General features: G+C 35.6%; 1 protein-coding gene across 1 annotated transcript; it reads left to right on the forward strand.

The window, feature by feature from the left end:
- Positions 1 to 8955: 8955 nt before the first annotated feature.
- On the forward strand, positions 8956 to 19946 carry LOC145785155 (retinoschisin-like). Its single transcript, XM_082596853.1, has 4 exons — positions 8956 to 9265; positions 13958 to 14107; positions 17587 to 17765; positions 18540 to 19946. Exons 1-4 carry the CDS (start codon positions 8956 to 8958, stop codon positions 18675 to 18677), a joined length of 777 nt encoding a protein of 258 aa, XP_082452979.1. The 3' UTR covers positions 18678 to 19946.
- Positions 19947 to 20245: the final 299 nt, after the last annotated feature.

Below are 20245 nucleotides of genomic sequence, written 5' to 3' on the forward strand. Positions count from 1 at the left end.
ACCACCTTTATTGTCTATCACCTGTATAACTTGCTTGAGTATGGAAGCGATTACATTTTCGCAGTTTTTCTGTATTTGTTCGTCGTGGTATCAGACCTGAATTATGGTCTCTATCAGCTTGGTTTTGGTAGTGCAAGCCATTTTGCAGAGACGAGTTTTTACGATTGACCATAAGTTTTCGATAGGCTTTAAATCCTGTAAGTTTCCAAACCAGTCCAACAATTTATTTTGTTTAATCTAAAAAAATTGGTCACAATTTTCGACGTATGGCAAAGAGCAAGGTCCTGTTGAAACACCCCTGATCTATCTGGAAACGCCTAATGTAATGTGACGTAATAATGTGTAATCTCTTTAAAATGCTCTTATTAAAGCTTATGAACTAAGATTGTTAGTATGACTACCATACTAGAAATCGGTTTAGGATTGAATGATAAAACACGTGACAAAACTGTCCTGAGTCAATTAATATGCAAAAGGGTGTAAGAAAATCAAAATTGCAACGCTTTTAAGATATATCACCAGCTTCAAATGATTTCCGAAATTACTAATCATATCGTATTTTAAAATTGATGATTTTACATTACTCTGATGTATAAAGCTACTATTGTTCATCATCAATAAATTTTGCTCCACAAATACAGCAACGAATAGAAGGTAAGGTTATCATATAGTTTGGCTCATGATAGTTTCTTAACAAAACCACTGCAAGATGATTAACATAAATTTACGTACTGCATAGATGTAGTGTAGATTGTAGAGTCAAGATGAACGATCTCGCGTCGCAACACGACTTGAAATACAGTAGCAGCTCCTTCAGCAACTTATAGACTAAATATCAACGTAACTCATTGGCATCTCATAGTGGTATCTTCAAAAATTTCATCGAAGCATCAATTATATTATTCAACGTGCTTGCAGATGATATGTTGGCAGAAGCGTAAATAGCTCTGAAAAATAACAAAAAAGAAAGCAGGTTCTCTAGCAATGCTTAGCTGATGAACTACATTTGCATGAGCAGCTGAAAAAAACAAGTGAATCTAATATCACTTGGTTGCTGAAATATGGAATAAAATTACATTTTAAACAAAAGTACTTTTCAATTTAATCACTTTAACACAATCCTTCATTGCGTGAACAAACCCAATGAACAAACGAGTTGTATCAGCTTTACAAGATGTTCTGGTAAATTTATTTGAACAATTCTTAATTCTCCATTATTTCACAAGCTTGTGTTTGCTGAATAAACGCTTTGTAAACTTATGGGATGGCCCCTCACATTCCATCATAGCTACACCACACAACTAAAACCTAAACAGTAATATCACTTTGTTTATAATTTGAAAAACCACAATCAGTTGCTGTTCTATGCTAGCTTTGGTCAACTGCAAGCGGAAACTTTGCATTACTAAACTTCGACGTCCATGTTAATATGGTGCCTCTGCACGCAACAACGTAACCAAGGTTTTTAAATATCGCAACTATCACCTCGCTTTTGAACATGAAGATACAATCAATGCAATTATTTAAATCGAAAAAAAAACGTTGTTGATAAGCGTAACACAAGCACTGGCATAACGTCAAGGTAATAACATAGACACTCGCGAGTCCAGGGGGCACTTGGTCACGCTCCTCTTCTCTCCTCTAAACAAAATCCAGAAAAAACATACAAAATTTCTTAGATTTTGCAAAATCAACTCGCTCACTTCCCTCTCACAGTTGCATTGTATTAACAATCCAACCGTCGGCCACGGACAAGTCACACCTGTGTTGTAGGTCAGCATAGATTTTAAATGTAAGGATTTGATGATGTACTCATCTAAAATTGAGAACGAATGCGGTGATCTTAAAATAAAAATATTGATCACTCCACTAGATTAAGTACCAATTAAATATTAACCTGTCCCAGTGATACCAAAAGTGTGAGGTAACGCATGCCTTATATATGATACTGCAGCGATCAAACCATGAGCCAGGAAGACTTAGATTACAAAGAAACTGTATGAGAACTAAGAGCGAAGCAAGATTAGAAGTGGGCCTCGAGTGTCATTTCAGAACAAAATGAATGAATCTTAAATCGTGGCTAAAAAAGGTTTGAAAAACATCATTATAAAGGAAGTTAGGGAACACGTAGGACAAATTAAGCACAGACAGAAGTTAGTGCTCGTATTATTAAAATTGCAAGCAGATGTATTTCAGTTTTTGTAACAAATTTTACATGCAAAAACATATAAGTGGAAGTCATGTTTCCGATTTTTAACTTTGTTGGTACTGTACCTTATGCAATATGCAGCCTACTTTTCCCTGATCACCATAAAAGCTATTCAAAACATTTCAAAAAAATACGCTATGGAAATCGTTAGGTTCCCATAAAAAAAGTTTATAAGGTGAATTTAATGTTGAACCGCACTTCTAAACCTGGTCATTGTTTTTGGTTTTGGCTCTGGTGCCACCCAATTTTTTTTTTGTAAATTTGTTACTTGATGTGATTATTATGATTTTAGCTATACTGTATATTTACGCCAACACTGTAGTAACACCAAAATCTTTTTCTTTTTTTTTTTCGGTGACTAACATTCTGCATTTATTTTAAACTATTATATCTTTTTGTTTTTAATGCTATTGTTGGTCTTTTAATCGCAGTAAACACGTCACTTTAAGCCATTTCATCCTATCCTTTTCAAAAATGGAATTAAAAATATAGATTTCATGCAAATACGCGGAATATTTTATTACAGCGTATCCTTTGCATTTATGATTAGCTTTTGGTTTTCAGATCTTGCAGGGAAACGCTGATTCGAGCTTTAACACCTTCAACATATTTCCTCATCCAATCACAGCTCGATGTTTTCATCTGACTGAAGTGCATGCATTAGATGGCGCTGATGTTTGTCAAATAAAATATCTCATCATTTCAATGAATAACGACTTTCCGGCTTGATCTTGTATGAAGTAAAACTTTGCCTACGATGTTTTGATTTCAGGCTATTCCTCCTTAGTCACACAAAACTGGGATAAAAAACGTTAAGATTTTTGACATGAATCCCACATTGAGCACCTAGTAGCCTAGGTGAGCAATTCATTCATTACGCCATCGTGGTCTGACTACAGCCCGCAGCTGCCACTGAGTTTTTTCTGTATTCAATTAATGGTGTGCGTAGAACCTAGTAGGAAACGAAGTCTTTTTCGGCATTGGGGAAGTCTTCTTAAAAGCCTGCTTTGAGTTAACAGTCTTGTGAGCTTGTGCACGGATAAAAATGTTTTAAAGAACAAATCCCAAACTCCATTTGCATAATAAGCCTATAAAAGTTATCGCAGATGCATGAGCAGTTGAATAGTTCAAGTCTCAAAATAATGTATTCTTGCTTTCAAGGAAAAATGAAGGGCAAGAGAGTTTTTGGTAATCAATCAATGATAAGTTTTCCTTAAATAAAAGATAAATGCACTCGTTGGTATAATTGCTATGTTAATAGGATATTCGTGTTATAATTTCAAATATGTATTCACTTGTCTTGGTTGCTTTTTACTTGTAAATCTCGTTATAACAACACTTAAATCTGCTTTTTCCCACATTACTTGTTGAATCTGACCCACAATTAAACGTAACTTCAATTAAATTACGGCAGCAAATAGGCAATTAAAAAAATAGAAAGTGAACTGTTATTCTGAAAAAGGAAAACATTCCAAAAAAGAGCAGACAAAGCAAACTTTGAAGTAAGAAAACCCAAACACCTAAAGAGGAGTTCTGAGAAATTGCCAACAGGAATTTTATACAAACTTACCTTTTTTTTAATCAATCTTGGATTTTTTTGCTCTACAGTAATGGCGCTATTTGTTTGAGACGGCCAATGTATTTGTTTATAATAAACTTGCAATGTGCAAAAATTAGTTGTTGACTCGACGTTAAGCCAATGGCGGCAAAAATCGCATTTGTCGCTTTGGAAATTTGGTAGCCAGTCCACATTTTTCAACCCAATTTCAAGTGCTATATTTTCAACAAAATATTCTTGAACAATGGGACGCACCGCATGCAATACGATTTGATAAAATGAAGGTGATTGAAAGTTTAAGTTCAAAAAAAACTTATTTAAAAAAGTTATTTGTTAAAGCAACGTTGAATCAACGGCAAGATCATCTTGCATTTCTCGCCGTGGGCAGATTTGCTTTGAAGCCAACTTTTTGTAATCAAATCTTAATTAACATGAAATTGAATAAAATAATTTTCAAATACAGGAAATACTTCTTAGCATTCGGGTTACTGAAGTTGCAAACTTAAGCAAAAGCGGCTTTTCCGGTTACCTCGCTCTTGGTTTTGCTTGCTACGCATCACAGTTTCATTTAGGCTACTGTACAAAATCCAATTTGTTTTGTGAAATTAAAGAGAGGCGATAACCAGTCAAGCTGCAGTGAGATAAGCTAAAGTAAAACAGATGAAAAATATTAAAAAATGCTTAATTTTTTAACTTTTGAAGCCAGGCAAAGCGCTTGATTAGTAATTAAATCGCTTTTGATGTGATGTCACATCAAGAAAAGCTTTAAAAAACACAAAAGAGGTTTGCAGCAGGAGAACTAATAGGTTAGTTGTCAAGAAACCAACGTCATGTCGATGTACATTGTACATTATGTTACGCAGAAAAGAGGAAATTAATTTTTTTCAAAATTTGATTTGAATTGTTTTTGTTTAGTCTGAAATCACCCTTTCGTTATTATTATGAAAAACTTTTGCTAACCACTCTTGCCTGCCCTCGGTGTTTTCTTAACTTTGCGATCTTTATTGTCCAATGTCTATCCACCTCAAAATAGCAGGTCTTGAGTAATATTGAGAGAGCGGTGGCATATTCATGTTCATCTACAAGCAGTCACTGATAATTTTACGTGCTTGCGACTGCCTGCAAGTGGTCTCGTGTTTCCCCAGGAGCACTCACGTTCACTGGGGAAATGACTTGATAAAATCCCAGGCGGACATTATTACATCATAGATCAGACAACTTCAAACAAAATTTATTTTACACCGATTGGTTTTAGAAGAAAAAAAAAAATGAAACTGACGACATAAAAGAAATCTGCTTTGTGTTTTGTATGCATTGTTTATTATTTGGTCCAAAAACACTTATTTTATCACTGCGCATTTTGCAGTTTATCATTGCACAATTTGGTTTATCACAGCACAAAATTGTCATCACTGCACCTTAGAATTAGGTAGGCCATGGCATGGCCACCTAGAGATGGGTAGGCTATATACAGTTAGTTCATCATGATTATGCGGTATTCTCCTACTGTTGCCGCCAGTAGCCTAGTCCTATTGCTATATAGCCAACGATTGAAAATAAGTAAATTGGTTTTTGGAGTAACAAAACTTCTTCGACAGCTTACCTTAAGAAAAAGACAAGAAATACAGTGGTGACCAAAAAGCACGAGTTTTATTTTCATCATCTTATCAATTTTTGATTGAAATTTTTTCAAACTGATTTACGTTAAAATCACTACTCAGTTGCTACGTTTTTGCATAAATGCATAAATACCGGCTCTAAAACGGAAGGCACTTTAACATGCAGATATATCCAATCCAACCACGAACCAATGAGATGCTACGGTATCTGTCCAATTGTGACCATTCCAGCATTCAGCCAGAGAATTAATTATTACTTTGAACTTTCAATCAATCAATGTTTTATTTGTCAGTAACAGGAACATAGGTATATGTTTGAAATATGCAATATTCACAGTACAAAAGTTACACAAGTTCCCATACCGACAGGGAGGCAACGAGACGACCATACGGTCTACTAGTCAATTGCCACCCTACGGAAATTACGATTTTGCCATTTAAAATAAGCATACAAGAGAAAAAATAAAATAATTGAAACGTTCCCGCGCTTCAACAACAGCATATACGCACAAAAAAAAAACACATTGATAATAACGTAGGCCTAAACACAAATTTCCATAAAGCAAGCAGAGAATAATCAAGTTTCCGAAGAAACTGACAAGTTGGTTTCCATAACATATCACTTACGATGCACTGTAGCTTTGTAAAATTAACGTTTTGATCTCTTTTTTGAAACAATGAAATGATAAGTTTTTTAGCCTACTTGGAACCTCTGACCAGAGCATTGGTCCCAATACCTGCATGGACTTTTTGCCAAATTCTGTGTTTGATCTATTTATAAAACAGTTGTTGCTTGTTTGATATCTTGTGTTATGCTGATAAATAGATAAAGCATTTGTAAATAAATCACAATACGTAGACGGATACTCATTCATATGAACTTTGTACATATGTTTTTTTATTTCAATGTTATGTATGTCTTTTAGTTTCAAGATGTTCATTTTGAAAAATAAAAAATTAGTGTGAGCATAGTAATTTTGTTTCGTAATTATTCTTATAACCTTTTTTGTAATTTTATTAAAGGATTCAGTGCACTGTCACAGGCCTTTCCCCAGCTTAAAATACAATATTGCAAATGACAGAAAATCAAAGCGTGATACACATCTTTTAAAGTGTCTGTGTTGACATAATTCCTGAGTTTAAGCAACGCCCATGAACCTTTTGCTACTTTTCCGCAAATTTTATCTATGTGATATTTCCATGTTAATTTGTTATCTACAGTATGTAAACGCCAAGGTATTTTATTTGATCTTTTTGTTGAATGCTTGTGTTACCAATGTTAATGTTAAAATTTTTTATGTGTTTTTTATTTGCTATTAGCATGTATTCAGTTTTTGAGAAATTTAACGATAATCTATTAAGCTTCAACCAGTTGTAAACTTTTTGCATTTCGGCATTCACATTGTTCTGCAAATTTATTTCACATTTGTCGCTCATCGTAAGATTGGTGTCGTCAGCAAATAGTTTAACATTCATGTTTGTTGAATTTGGTAAGTCATTTATATACAGTAAGAAAAGAAGAGGTCCCAATGTCGATCCTTGGGGCACACCGCAGGTAACCTGTTTTGAGTTTGAAGAGATTCCATTGACGACCGTGTGCTGTAGATGATTGCTGATATAGCTTTTTAAAAATTGTAATGGAAGGCCCCGAAAACCATATGTTTGCAGTTTCTGTATGAGAATAGTGTGATCAACTGTGTCAAAGGCCCTAGCTAAATCAAGAAATACAGAGCAAGTTGTATCTTTATTATCTAGGTTAGTTAAGATGTTATTACAAACGTTTGACACAGCTAACGAAGTGGAATATTGTAGTCTAAATCCATACTGATGTGGTGTGATCAGGTCTTTTTTTGTTAGAAAATTGTACATTTGTTCATATACAGGCATTTTTCGAATATTTTGGTGAAGGGGGCCAATAGTGATATGGGCCTATAGTTGGAACAATTTTTCCTGGAGCCACTTTTGAAGATTGGGGTAACTTGAGCGACCTTTAGTACATCAGGATATACACCTTTATCGATACACTCATTGAATAAGTTGGTGAGGAAAGGGGCGATTATTGGTGAGGATAGTTTGACAAAACTTATAGGTATTCCATCATGTCCTGTACTTTTAGCGACAGAAAGATTATTAAGATGTTTTAATACTTCTTCTTGATTGACAGGTTTTAGGAAAAAGGAAAATGGGACACTTTGCAATTTCAATAATGAGCCAGGAGACGGCAGAGGGATTTTAGATGCCATGGAAGGACCAGTTTCTGTGAAATAATCATTAAAACAGTTACTTATTTGTGCAGGGTCAGATATTTTTTCATTGTCAGTGCTAATTATTTCTTCTTGTATGTGAGCTGTGTGCTTATGTTTGTACTTGATGATGTCATTAATGGTTTTCCATATTTTTCCAGTGTTGTGCTTGCTTTGCGTAATAAGAAAACTGTAATGCATTTTTTTTGCTTGCTTTTTGGTATGAGTAAGTACATTTCAGTACTTTTTGTATGTTGCTTGTGCAGAAGTGTTTGTTGGTCTTTTATTTTTAAGTGATATAGTCTGTTGTTAGTTTTGATGGAGTTCAAAATTCCTTTTGTTAGCCATGGTTTGGTCTTGAGTTTTCTTTCTCTTCGAGACAACAATCGTAAAGGTGCATGCTTGTAGTTTCATTAAAAGTGTCGATGAAATGATTAAATTTGCTATGAACTGAATCATTCCTTTTTGTTTATTGGTTGGTCAAGCTATTTTCCAGATCACAAACGAATTCATCAGCAACAAAGTTTTTCATGTTCCTTACTTTTTGTGTATATTTTTCTTGTTTTGGTTTTACAAAGTTTATCACAACTACAATAGGAAAGTGGTCAGAAACATCGTGAATAAGAACATGGCATTGAATTTTATTGAACTTTGGTTGGTAATTACAGAAGAAAAAGAGCTATAGCAGAGGTTGGAATCAAACCCAAGTCAATGTAATGACTATTACCGCCCTAACCCAATGCGCCAAGTCAACCGATGGCAAAGCGATGATTTAATTTAGCTACAATTTGCGTTTTTCCTTTATTCTTCCTAAACGCAACCCTGCTGACGTCATGAGCAGCGTAGCTTCTGATTGGTTCGTGGTTTATTAAAAATCTGCTTGTTAAAGTGCCTACCCTCTAAAACGTTGTAGCCTACCGGCTGGCATGCGATTATTGGGCTGTAAGGTTTATTGTAAATCGCAGTGTCGCCCCTCATCGTCGTAATTGTCATCGTAACTGCAGTAAATAGCTCAAAAAACATTTGTTAACCATGTGACACCTTGCTATCAAAGTAACAAATAATGCACTGTTCGCTGCTTATTATCGGTTTCTACAATAGTTTTACGGTCTTCTATTGTGCAAACATTTCCATTTAACAACATTCAGCATTACTAGCCATCTGCAGATTTTGCCAAGTCAGGCTATTGTTTCAGTTGGTACTTTTATATAGCAAAATCTAGATTAAAGAAAAACAGGAATGGTTGTCGGATAAAATAATCATAACTTAAAATACATGATACCGCAAAGAACAGTAACTACCCTCGAATTTGTATTCAGTTGCAGGATGAATGTACTTTTTATAAGTTCAGTCTTTTCTTGTGGTCTGGTTGTTGTTTTCGGTCAAGGTGATGACTTTTGTCTTCCATTACGTCGTGGTGTCCTAGGCAACGATCCTGGTCATCCTGCTACTGTCAATCAACAAGGACGTCCTGGCAAGATCGGACCAGCAGGAGTAGCAGGACCTCCTGGACCAAGAGGAGATAATGGATCACCTGGTCGTTGTGAATGCGATCCTAATGAAATTGAACAACTCCGAGAGGAATTGGAACCGATGAAGATTTTTTTAAAACATTTTATTCTATCACCAGCAAGAGGTTTTACCAGGGATATCTAGAACAACGGGATTGCTGACTCTGTTTTGAAGTGGACAATAGGAGGGTTACTGCATCAGACTATGTTGCAGTGCATTTAAGGAAGAATAAATGTTCCTCAACATACATTTAGTGACTGGCTGGTTTAACGGGTAGCCACTTTAACAAGTCGAAATTCTGCCACTGAAATTGCTTAGAATGCAACCGCCAACCAATCAGAACATGTTATAAGAGGCTACCGTCCAATTGTGGTCCTTCTCGCACTCATCCAGAGAGTCAATGCTTGTTTTGAACTTTATTTGGTAATTACAGAAGAAAAAGAGAAATAGCAGTAGTGGGAATCGAACCCGCGTCAATGAAATGACTACTTTCTAGCCCTAACCCTAACTCTAAGCCAACCAGCTGACAAAAAATCCATCACTTAATTTGCTTTCTATCATCTTCTTTTCGCCATTTTTTACGTCACTTAAACCGTAGCTTATGATTGGTTGGCGGTTTCATTCTAGTCAATTTCAGTGGCAGAATTTCGACTTGTTAAAGTGGCTACCGGTTTAACGCTTGCTTTTCAAGATCATGATTGAATGGCACTGGTTCAAGTCTCACACCAGATAAAACAAAATTAATAAAGCAGTAGCCTATACAACATTAAATTCAGCAATTTAAACATCACAGAAATGAATGTTAATGCAAAAGTGCATAAATATAAAAGAATATTAATTTAAACAGCAAATAGATAAACAGCGTTGAATTGAAACACAAAATGGGGTAATTTTCATTTAGTTTATTTAGCACTTTTGGAGTTCAGTTTGCGAATAGTACGAAACATTTTTGCTGGTGGTTCAATTTCCACACGATTCAACCATGTCAGTTCATTTTTCGCAAAGCAATTAAATGAGACTCTTAAAATTAAATCGAAATTGTTATGGCCTGAAGTACATGTTTGCGAAAATAAAACATTGTAAGACTCTGAGTCCTTCGCAAATTTGGCAGCAGCTGCAACAAATGAACCTCGCTGATTGCTGGTAGCAAGCAGCTTTTTCCGAATGAGCTCATCTGCTATTGCTGCGGCATACAGCTGGTTCGCAAAGCTACAGAGAGTAAAACAGTATTCTGTTGGTACCGATAATCCGCCACGATTTGCCATCGCAAGTAGTTCATTTGGATTACTTTTTAAGCATCTGTCGGTTATGGATGGATCAGTGTTTTCTTGAACTAACATATCTTTGCACGGGGTGCATTTCCTTGTCCGTGATACACTTCTGGCAATGTATCCACTCACGTAGTATGTGGTGGAAGAATCTGTTTCGAAAATTTCGTCTATGGTTGCAGTTTTAAAAAATTTTAAAAGCCAATTGTCTGCCGTAATTTCAACATAGTCCTCATGTAACGATGTATTTTCACTTTGAAGAGCAAGGTTAGATTTCTTGAAAATGGACTCTTTTTCGATTAGGCTTAAGCAACGGATTTTTTTCTCAGCTTGAAAAAGTTGATTTATGGACATGAAAAAATTGCCACCATTAACTTGGCGGTACCACCCAAATCTTCCCTCAATCGGATCAGAGCAAAACTTTCCAGGGAGAACGTAGAGAAAGTCGTGGTGGAATATTAAATGCTCAGCCAGAGACACCATTGCTTGAATACTTTGAATGCATGCTAAGAAAGTTTCTTTAGTTAGTCCTGCTTTGCCTGATTGCTTCCAAGATATCAAAATATTGGCAGCCGTGTTCAGAAAAGTGAACCTGCTGTCCGACTCGCTTTGCGTCAGTTGAAGAGGCTCGCAAGCGGCATCCCTTTTTCTGTAGCCTGCATACAAAAAACAGCAACATAATATTGTTTACACAATATATAAATATAAAAGTCTTGAAACTCAACTTATAATAAGTATTAACAAAAATCAACCACTCCTGATATTTTCCACTTAAACAGACATGTCAAAAGAGAACAAAGAGACAAATGATTGAGGCTTTGAGTTTGCAATAAATTAATACTTTACAGTTAAACTTTATCATTTTGAAATTATTCTTCAAAATTAAGCTAAATTTAGTGGAAGCGGTAGTGCTTAACATTGTGCAGGTCATTACATGAAACATTAACTGCAGAGGTCAAACAAACAGACACACAACATAATGTAAAATCATAACACAGATACGTTTTCTGTCATGCCAGAGCTTTTAGTCTGAGAATTGAACTTTGGGCATTCCATACATGAGATGGACGTTTTAACTACGGTAATCAACCATTTCCACTGCTAGCAGATTGAACTTTGCAAGCGTAAGATATATGTACTAGCAAAAACTAAAACCGTACTGTCACTTTCAAACTCACATTTGCTCGGCGTTTTCAAGGACATTATTTTCCAAATCTCTAGTACAAATTTTAAAAATCGAGCAGTCCCCAAAAAGCCTGGATTGTCTTTCGCATAATACTCCAAGGCAGTGATTGTTGGCTCACTGAATACACCTGAAAAGTAATAACTTTTAAATTAAAACAAGACTAAACATAAAATTTACAGTCAGAAAAAGTTGCACAAATTCTAGTTCTGCGATCAGCAGCAGGTGTCATCGTATACAAACGCATACAGGTACTTCTTACATGTTACTTGTAGTTGTAACCAATAAGAGTTAGGCTAATCAATAGAAAATTAGCATATGTTTTACTGTTTCATGAAACACATGCACCATCTTCTCTACGGAAAACAAATAGTTAAACGGAATTGAATGCTGTACGTTAGGTATTCTATTGCAAATTAAAACTGTTTTAAAAGCGACTTACACAAAGCATGTTGCGGAGATGTTCGTGACACGTTGCTGGTATTTAGCGAAACTTTCTTCAAGGTGTGGGCAACTTTTAAACATTTGTGTTCTTCAATTGCGTAAAGACGTTTAATGTGGTTGAAGTTGGCATGGCACGACTCTCCAAGTACACGAAAAGGCCGAAACAGTCAGGTTGTCAAATACAAGCACTGAAGCAAGCAATTTTGGGGCTTCTTTCAACTTAGCATTGTCAATCAAGTAAAAAGAAATTTGGTTTTCTTCAGTTTTGAAAACATATCCAAAAGGCAGTGTTACTTTTTGAAGTTCATTCTTAAGTGCAAAAAAGTCTTTGATTTCATCGACTGCTAAAAACTCCATATTTTCTTTTTCTATTTTTGCGTTTTGTTTCTCGGCTCTTCCGGCTGCAGTGGACGCAGACGATCGTTTGATAGTTTGAGCTGATGATAAATATTTAGGAAGTCCTGGAAACACTTTTGGAATTACAGTAGGTTTTAGCCGTTTTCGAACTAATTCGGTGGTTTCTCGTTTTACTTTTCGTCTTTTCTTTTTATCAAAGGAAACTGTTTGAAAGTCATTAGCATGAAAATGCTTATCGCAAACTCTATGATTTTTACTTAAAGTCCAGTTTTTGCGTGGAATAGCTGCAACCCCTTTTCTTCGAATATCAGGATCCGCAGGGAATTTAAATAAAGCGGGCTTGTCTTCTTCTTTGCTCGACTTGTAGCCACTGCTACATCCCGGTACACAGCACGTGTTCACCATCGTGACAAGATTTTAAAAATGAGCGATGAACAGAATAAATTTGCAGATAACTTAATTAACTTAAAATCAACTTACACTGTGACAGATTATAGAAACTTTTAGCATTCCTAAATTATAAAATCCGACAATATTTACAGACTAGTAGGTACGACGTACGAGAACCTATAGCCTAATAGTCCCATGCAGTTGTTGTAGCTATTTTAGATTTAAGCGTTAAAATCTTACACCTCTTTTAACAACGCTTTTTACAGTTTAAAATGTTGACTCCAAGCTTGCCTCTTGTTTATTCAATTCAAACTGTGACCTACCAAAACCGATGCCGTACTAAAATGTATCAACATACTGACAGTAGTCCAGCAATCGTGTAAAGTACAAAATGTACATTTAAAGTAACGCCAACTACCGATATTCTTCGAAGTCTGTAACAATACTAAACTTAACTAACCATGTTCTATATAACTAGCCAACTGAATCTTAACTGCCAGTGTACTGGTAATAAAACGCTGAAACTATCACACTATCCTACATCGTTAGATTCTCTACTTTAGCCTACACAGCTGCAAAGCAACGACTGGATTTCTTTTTCTGTCATACAGTCACGAGACTTGCTTCACAGCAGGGATATTGCAGTGTTTCGTCATAGAAACCATTGTTATATTTCACTATCGTTTTGTAATACGTGCGACTGTTACGAGACTGGAACCATGAGATAGATTAGCTGAGAGAAAGTACAATAAAGTGGTCTGTGTGTAATCTATTAAAGTGTGGTGTAACTAAGTTAATCAAACAGAAATACAACAGATATCTAGAAAAGGCGACTTCTCAACAGCGTAATTGACACGCGCTTTCGCCTTTTTCATTTTCGGGCGTTAACAGCGCTGACCCTTCTAGTGTCCATCGCTTTATCGAAATTTGCTAAGTCAGCAATCCCGGTGTTCTAATATCCCTGGGTTTTACTAAGTCTCTTTTATAATACAAACAGCACTGGGCAACAATTATAAATTTTGTATGATGTGCATGCAAATAATAACTTGTGTAAATGTCATATTAAAATAAGGAAATATTCTTTTGATGCAGTTTGTTGAAAACTTAAAATGCTGTTCATCAGTAGAATTTTTTCAAACAAATAGTTTATTTTAAAACCTACATTTCAACTTAGTGCGTGCATGTGGCGTTGGCATCAAAGATGGTCGCATACCTGACAGCGCATTTTCAGCTTCATCGATGCATAGTGATGGGTATGCTCCGCGATATGCAAGATTGGACAACACCGGAGAGCCACGTGGATTTTGGTATCCTCGAAGTGGACGTAAGTAAACTATTTTGATAAAAATAAAAGTAAAGTGCGAAATGATGCAGATACCTTTAAATAAATTTTTAATTATTGATTGTTAATTAGTCTGGAACAAACAATGAAATCAACTCTGAAGAAAACATTGTTGTTGAAGAAACAGGCCAAACTGTCATTAACGTCAAAAGATTAATACAATAAGTCATCTCTAAAAAGCAAAGTCACTGTATCCATAAAAAGATGTAACAAAAACGGAAGAAAAGAAGAACATTTGGCAAACTAAATGTAGGCTACGATTAAAACTGAAGGTCTGTTTTTGAGCATAGTTTACATAAAATTTAACATATGCACGAAATTGTGCCTTGTAGATCTATTTTAGCCATGTATGCATCACTTACACACCTCCATTAACTTGTTTTGTTGTATCTACTATAACTTATCGGGTATTTGTCCGTATTTCTAAGAAATGTCCTTATTTTCGACCAGTCTTTATTTCGTCTTACTTTCAGTAACACCGTCAGTATTGCAAATGCTTACATGTTTTTTTCTGATTTTACTATTCGTGGCTGATTTGAAGTTACCTCGTTTGTTAATGTTAATTGATGGTGTAGATAAGAGAGTAGTCAGAGGGAGGCAAAAGGGGAAATTTTGCAATAATACTCATTTTCCCTTTCTCCAAAGCTTTGTACTGGCTACGCCCCTGAGTTTAGACTACTTGTGTCATAAAAGGAACAGCCTTCATGATAGAAAAGTTAAATCTCTGCTGCAAGTAAAAGTAAACTTAAGTTGCAGATGACGTGAGATGCACTTGCACAGAGTATTCTCCAAAAACTAGGAATTGCTGAAAGATATTGTTAAAATTATGGTAAAATATGACATCGATAGTAAATGACAAATGCGCTGATGTTTAATCCAAAAAGTGCTATTTTTTGTCTTGTCTTTATTTTTGAGTGGAAATCGATAGTAGCCCTGGCTATAGGCTTTATGGATTCAATAATGGCTTTCAGAGATGCTGTTAGGTTTGTCACATTTTGTGTATAATTTTTAAAACGTTTATTTTTTTTTTGGCAAAAGCTAAAGTCTTTTTGGAACATAGTAGTGACTTGTTTGTGATTAATTCAGATTTGTTGTACACAGGGCCTTGTGAACACCATAATATCAGGCCTCCACCGAAATCCACTAGTAGGCCCTTATTTATGATTTTCAAAGCATGCGTTGTAAATTCGGATCATAAACATCAGACTTTGACTCCAAAATCTTTTAGGTTTTTAACTCCATAACAATGCAAATAACTATGAAGTTTAACTGAAAAGATGCATATTAGGAGCAAGCGAAAATCTTTCGCCTAAGCAGCCTTTACAATGTAGTTTACAACAAAACGTCAGATACGCACAATTATTGAGTTTTTATTCCCATGTTTTCAATGATCAATACATTGTGCAGATGTGCGTTTTTTCTGTTGTTTCTACAAAAGGTTGACCCACTAGACGAGAGATTGTCACCATTGCGAACTTAGAGTTAGAAATGGGGAAGTGTCGTGCGCAAATTAGACTTACTTTTCGAAAATTGCTAAAATTTTGTCGTAAAGTTTAGCAAGTATTGTAAAAGTTGTGTTTTCTGAGTTTTAACAATTGTTTATTTATTTAAAAGGAATTTAAAAATATTAACTTTATTGTGCGCTTTGTCAAAGCAATTTTACAACTGACTAAAGCTATAGGCTACAATAAGAGTACGGTAGCATGTTTTGACTTGTAGAACCAATCACGTATGTTACAACACTGCTAATTCAAAGCAATCTTGCCATTAATTGTTTGACCACTGTATTCAAGTACAAAATCGCAAACTTATAAGCGATAAAAGTAAAGTAATACCATAGCCTATTTTCAAATGCGTGATATAGTTTTATACTTATTAGCCACAAAAGCAAAAATTCATAGCAGCAGAAAGATGCAGGCTCTAATGGTTTAATGATGTAACATCAGAGATAATTTTTGAAGCCTGTTGCCAGCTTCTACTTCTCTTGGTAAAACAAAAGCAACTAATAAAGTAACAATAAGTGAAAACATATGTCACATGTTTCAAAAATATTTTTGAATAGGCTATTGATGAAGTAACTTCTGATTCAGAAGGTTTTGGCCATTTTTAAAACTCCTACTTCGGGCTGGAGGCAGTATAGTGGCTAGGGCCTTGAGGTCGGAGGTGTGTGTGGTGTGTGCCAGCATATCAGGGATTCATAAAAGTTCGATGCATATATATTATAATTTTCCCTAAAAAACTAGTTCGTTTTTGCTAAATTTAAAGACGCGAGCAACTTATTGGAAATCGAGCTTTACCAACCGTGATCTCATACCAGTGCCGGTCTTAGGGTATTTCGGACCCTGTGCGGAATATGATTTGCGGGCCCCAATGACAATGATTCAACTCAGTAGCGTAGCTGGGGAGGCCTATTTTGAAAGGGGAGGGGGTGGTTTGACGGTCTGACACCCAGCAGCGGGGGGTCTGGGGGGGCCTCCCCCAGAAAATTTTGAAATATTACTTTGAATTTAGGGCATTTTGAGAGCATGTTCAAAATTTGGGTATGAATATTATCCTACTGTAAAATGGTGCTGTCCAGTGGCATAGCAAAAGAATAAGATCATGCATTCTTGGGCGTTTTTTGGAAATAAAGCTATGTTGAGTCTAGATGCAACCTATTTTGTTACCTGAAAAATTCGTACCCCGATTTCGTACCCTGAAATCGGAGTTAACAAAATCAAATTTCGTCCCCTGAAAAGATCGAGAGAAATTTGAAATGTTTGCGGCAACTCCGATCAGCAACTTCGGCCATGTTGTTTTTTTTTCTCGATCTTTTCAGGGGACGAAATAGGTTGCACCCATTGAGTCTTTCTTGTTGCTAATTCCTTTGTTGAATTCACTTGTTGAATTTTTCCATTGGAAATGACAAAATTACTGCATTTTCTGAGTAAATTGCGGGCCCCCTAATTTGCGGGCCCTGTGCGATCGCACGGTTTGCACACCCCAAAGACCGGCACTGTCTCATACTTTATGTTTTTTTAGCTGATTGTAACAACTTGTTTTTTAGTGACTTTATCTGTGATGTTAGATCAGATGCTATGACAAATTATCCGCGTGTAAAAGCAGATTATTATGATTGCTTGACAAAACAAAGTACTATTTATATTTTATAGTGTAACAAATAGTTATGCACTTTTTTATATTATTGAAAACAGCTTTCTTTCATACGTTTATTATTTTCAAAAATATTCTCAGGTTTTGAATTAGAACGAAAGAATTTCTTTTCGTCTTGAACTTTTTATCTGACCAAAATATTCTATTTGAACAGTCGAGTATACTTCGAAAAAAAACTGCCCCAGAAACTTTATTGCAAGAAAACATATGCCTTGAAACCGAGCAGAATACAAATTGGCCTAGAATTATTGAAAGATATTTTAATAGCATATTGACACGACTGACAAGCGTTGCCCACTATTTTGCAGGATTAACTACACCTGGTGAGTGGGTGCAAGTAGATCTGCAGAAGCAAGTAAAAGTCGTTGGTGTTGTAACCCAGGGAAGACCAACCTCCAATTGTTGGATTACGAGATATAAAATGTCATATGGAACAAGCTCATCAAGTCAATTGCAAATGATCGCGAATGAATCAGGAGGCGACAAGGTAGGCTGTGCGGAGGCTACTTTCAATGAGTGTTTTTAATTTTGTAAACGGAAGTGTTCGTTTGAAAGGTTAGAGGCGTTTGGAGTGGAAAATGTGGGTTGGCTCTTCCGATTCTGAGCTGGAGCTTGAATCCTTCTACAGTGCAGAACAGCTTTGTAAAATGAGACCTAGTGGTGGAAGTACATGATCGATCTGTCTAATGTTACTCAAATATACTTTGGTTTAGGGCAGAAGAAAAATCCCCTTGGTCTCAACCATTCAGCTTACAAGAAGCTTCCCTGTTGTTCTAATAAAAATCTACAGCTTTAGATTCGCTAAGTTTCAATTGCCATTTCGGCGATATGCTAAAAAGGCTTTCGGGTGTTGGTTTAGGCTGTCTTCTATATTTTCTTTTACCCTTAGGGTGGTGTTTGCATTTACGTATATTGTGGGCACGCATATGCCAGACTTGTAGATGTTGATGTTGAAAAAGTGGAGTCAAGACTAATCCCTGTGAGATACAACCTTTCTTTTGTCTTAGTCTGCTTTGTCATGAGTTGCCGATGGAAATAATGAAGCTTCTGTTAGGCTACTGACAAACTTGAACAATCTAATAAACCGAGTGTTAGTCTAAAAGCATGCGAAACAGCTTGCAAGTAAGGCCCCGGTGCCAACAGTATCGCAGGTAGTTGTTGCGTCTAGAAAATAATACAGCGCCAGCCTTTGGGACATTAATTAAGAACTTAATGACAAAGTGCTGGTTACAATTATTTTATCAATCTCCACTTTTTTCAGATTTTTCGAGGAAACGCTGATCGAAACTCTTACGTCATCAACATGTTTCCTCAACCAATCACAGCTCGGTATTTTCGATTGATTGTTGTCGAATCTCATTACGGTTCTGCTCTTCGAATGGAATATCTCATCTGTTAAAAACAATTGTACAACTTCAACTTGTATGAGTCGTCTTGGTTACAAAATGCTTTGAGTTTAGACTATTGCTTCGAAATCACAAAAGTGATTGTAAGATAATAGCATATGAACTTACATAGTAGGCTACATACCCTTAAACTCATTTTCATCCATCCATTTGCTACCGAAATGTTGTTGAAGTTGTCACGCTTATAGGCCTAACACTAAATATAACAGTTCAAACAAAAATTCATGTAACACTACTAATCTACTATGTTTGTGAGTCGTTGAAATCACATAATATGATACTTTTGATAATAATAGATTTATTGTTTCTTTGAAAGATTTCAAAATTATTACTTTGATGTTGTTATTTTGCCGTTTGGAATTACTTGTTTCTAACGTTTTTGGGGTCAGTGTCGTAAACGTTATTTGTGTCAATATTATTTTATTAGTTGTACTCCTTCATTGTAATATAATTAAAATGTCAACGAAAGCAATTGGTATAATATGGATTACAACGATAAAATGATATAAGTAAATCTACTATTGTAGAATCAAAATTGTAGCAATTATAGAAGTGGTTTTTAATATGGAATTCGCGATTTCTATGGGGGTCGTTTTCCGTTTTTCGGGGATTACGATTCCCTTGAAAGCCAATGTATCTTTTTCAATTATTGTTTGCAAAACAAGAGTAAGAACTGTGTTTTACGCAATCGACCATTCCTGGACCGAGGATTATCTAATTGTTTAAGGCAAGCTTTCAGACGTTACATTAGGAAGGCATTCGATATTTTCACCTAGTTGTGATACGTTGCTTTGTGCAGACTGTATATCCTTAAATGCATAAAAGATTACTATAATTTAAATGCAACTGATGAAAATGCCAACATGTAGCATTTATTTAATATTTTTTCTCGTATAATCTAGCCAAGCTTTATAGGAAATAGAACTAATCAGAGTAAATAAAATAAAAGCAGTAAATAAAACATTTTTGATTTCAAAACTTTACAATAAAACAGAAAAATGCAACATAGACTGGATGTCAGCAATCAGCATGAATTAAATTTGGCTAAATTTTTCATTTGATATGTTTTTATTGAATATTTTTGTGAAGGTTCGCGGGCTGCATTGATTGCTCTTGGAGGGTCGCAGTGCAAAAAAGGTTGAAAACCACTCAATTGTAGTATGTATTATTATCTGCTTTGCATTATCAAAGCTTTTTTAATTTTATGGTATGTTGAAATTTATCATTTGAAATTATTCTGCTGTACATAGTTACTATTATTCATCATCAATAAAATCTGCATTACAAATTCACAACGCCATGACAAAGTCTGAAAAATCAACAAAGTAGTTTGCAGCTCACAAGTTGAGGTGTCAACACAGTATCAAGGTGTTGCGCATAGTGCAATTGACATTAAGATATTTTTATATCATTGCCTCCTTCGTCCTTTTATGGTTGCTATGCAACCAAAGAAACGATATGAAGCAGCAAGTCCAGGCCCGGATTTAGGGGAGCAGAGGGTGCAGGTACTCCGGGCCCCCCTGAATGTGAAATGTGAAAAAAATGTGAAATGTGATTTATT

This window comes from Aplidium turbinatum, chromosome 16 (genome assembly GCF_918807975.1).
Source record: "Aplidium turbinatum chromosome 16, kaAplTurb1.1, whole genome shotgun sequence".
In the NCBI taxonomy this organism is placed as follows: domain Eukaryota; kingdom Metazoa; phylum Chordata; class Ascidiacea; order Aplousobranchia; family Polyclinidae; genus Aplidium; species Aplidium turbinatum.

Bases quoted from the DNA above. Each gene is read 5' to 3' on its own strand.
- LOC145785155 (XM_082596853.1), top strand. From the start codon at position 8,956: ATGAATGTACTTTTTATAAGTTCAGTCTTTTCTTGTGGTCTGGTTGTT. The intron at 9,266-13,957 runs GTTTTACCAGGG...ATTTCAACTTAG, and splicing joins TATTCTATCACCAGCAAGAG to TGCGTGCATGTGGCGTTGGC. The intron at 17,766-18,539 runs GTAGGCTGTGCG...CACTTTTTTCAG, and splicing joins ATGAATCAGGAGGCGACAAG to ATTTTTCGAGGAAACGCTGA.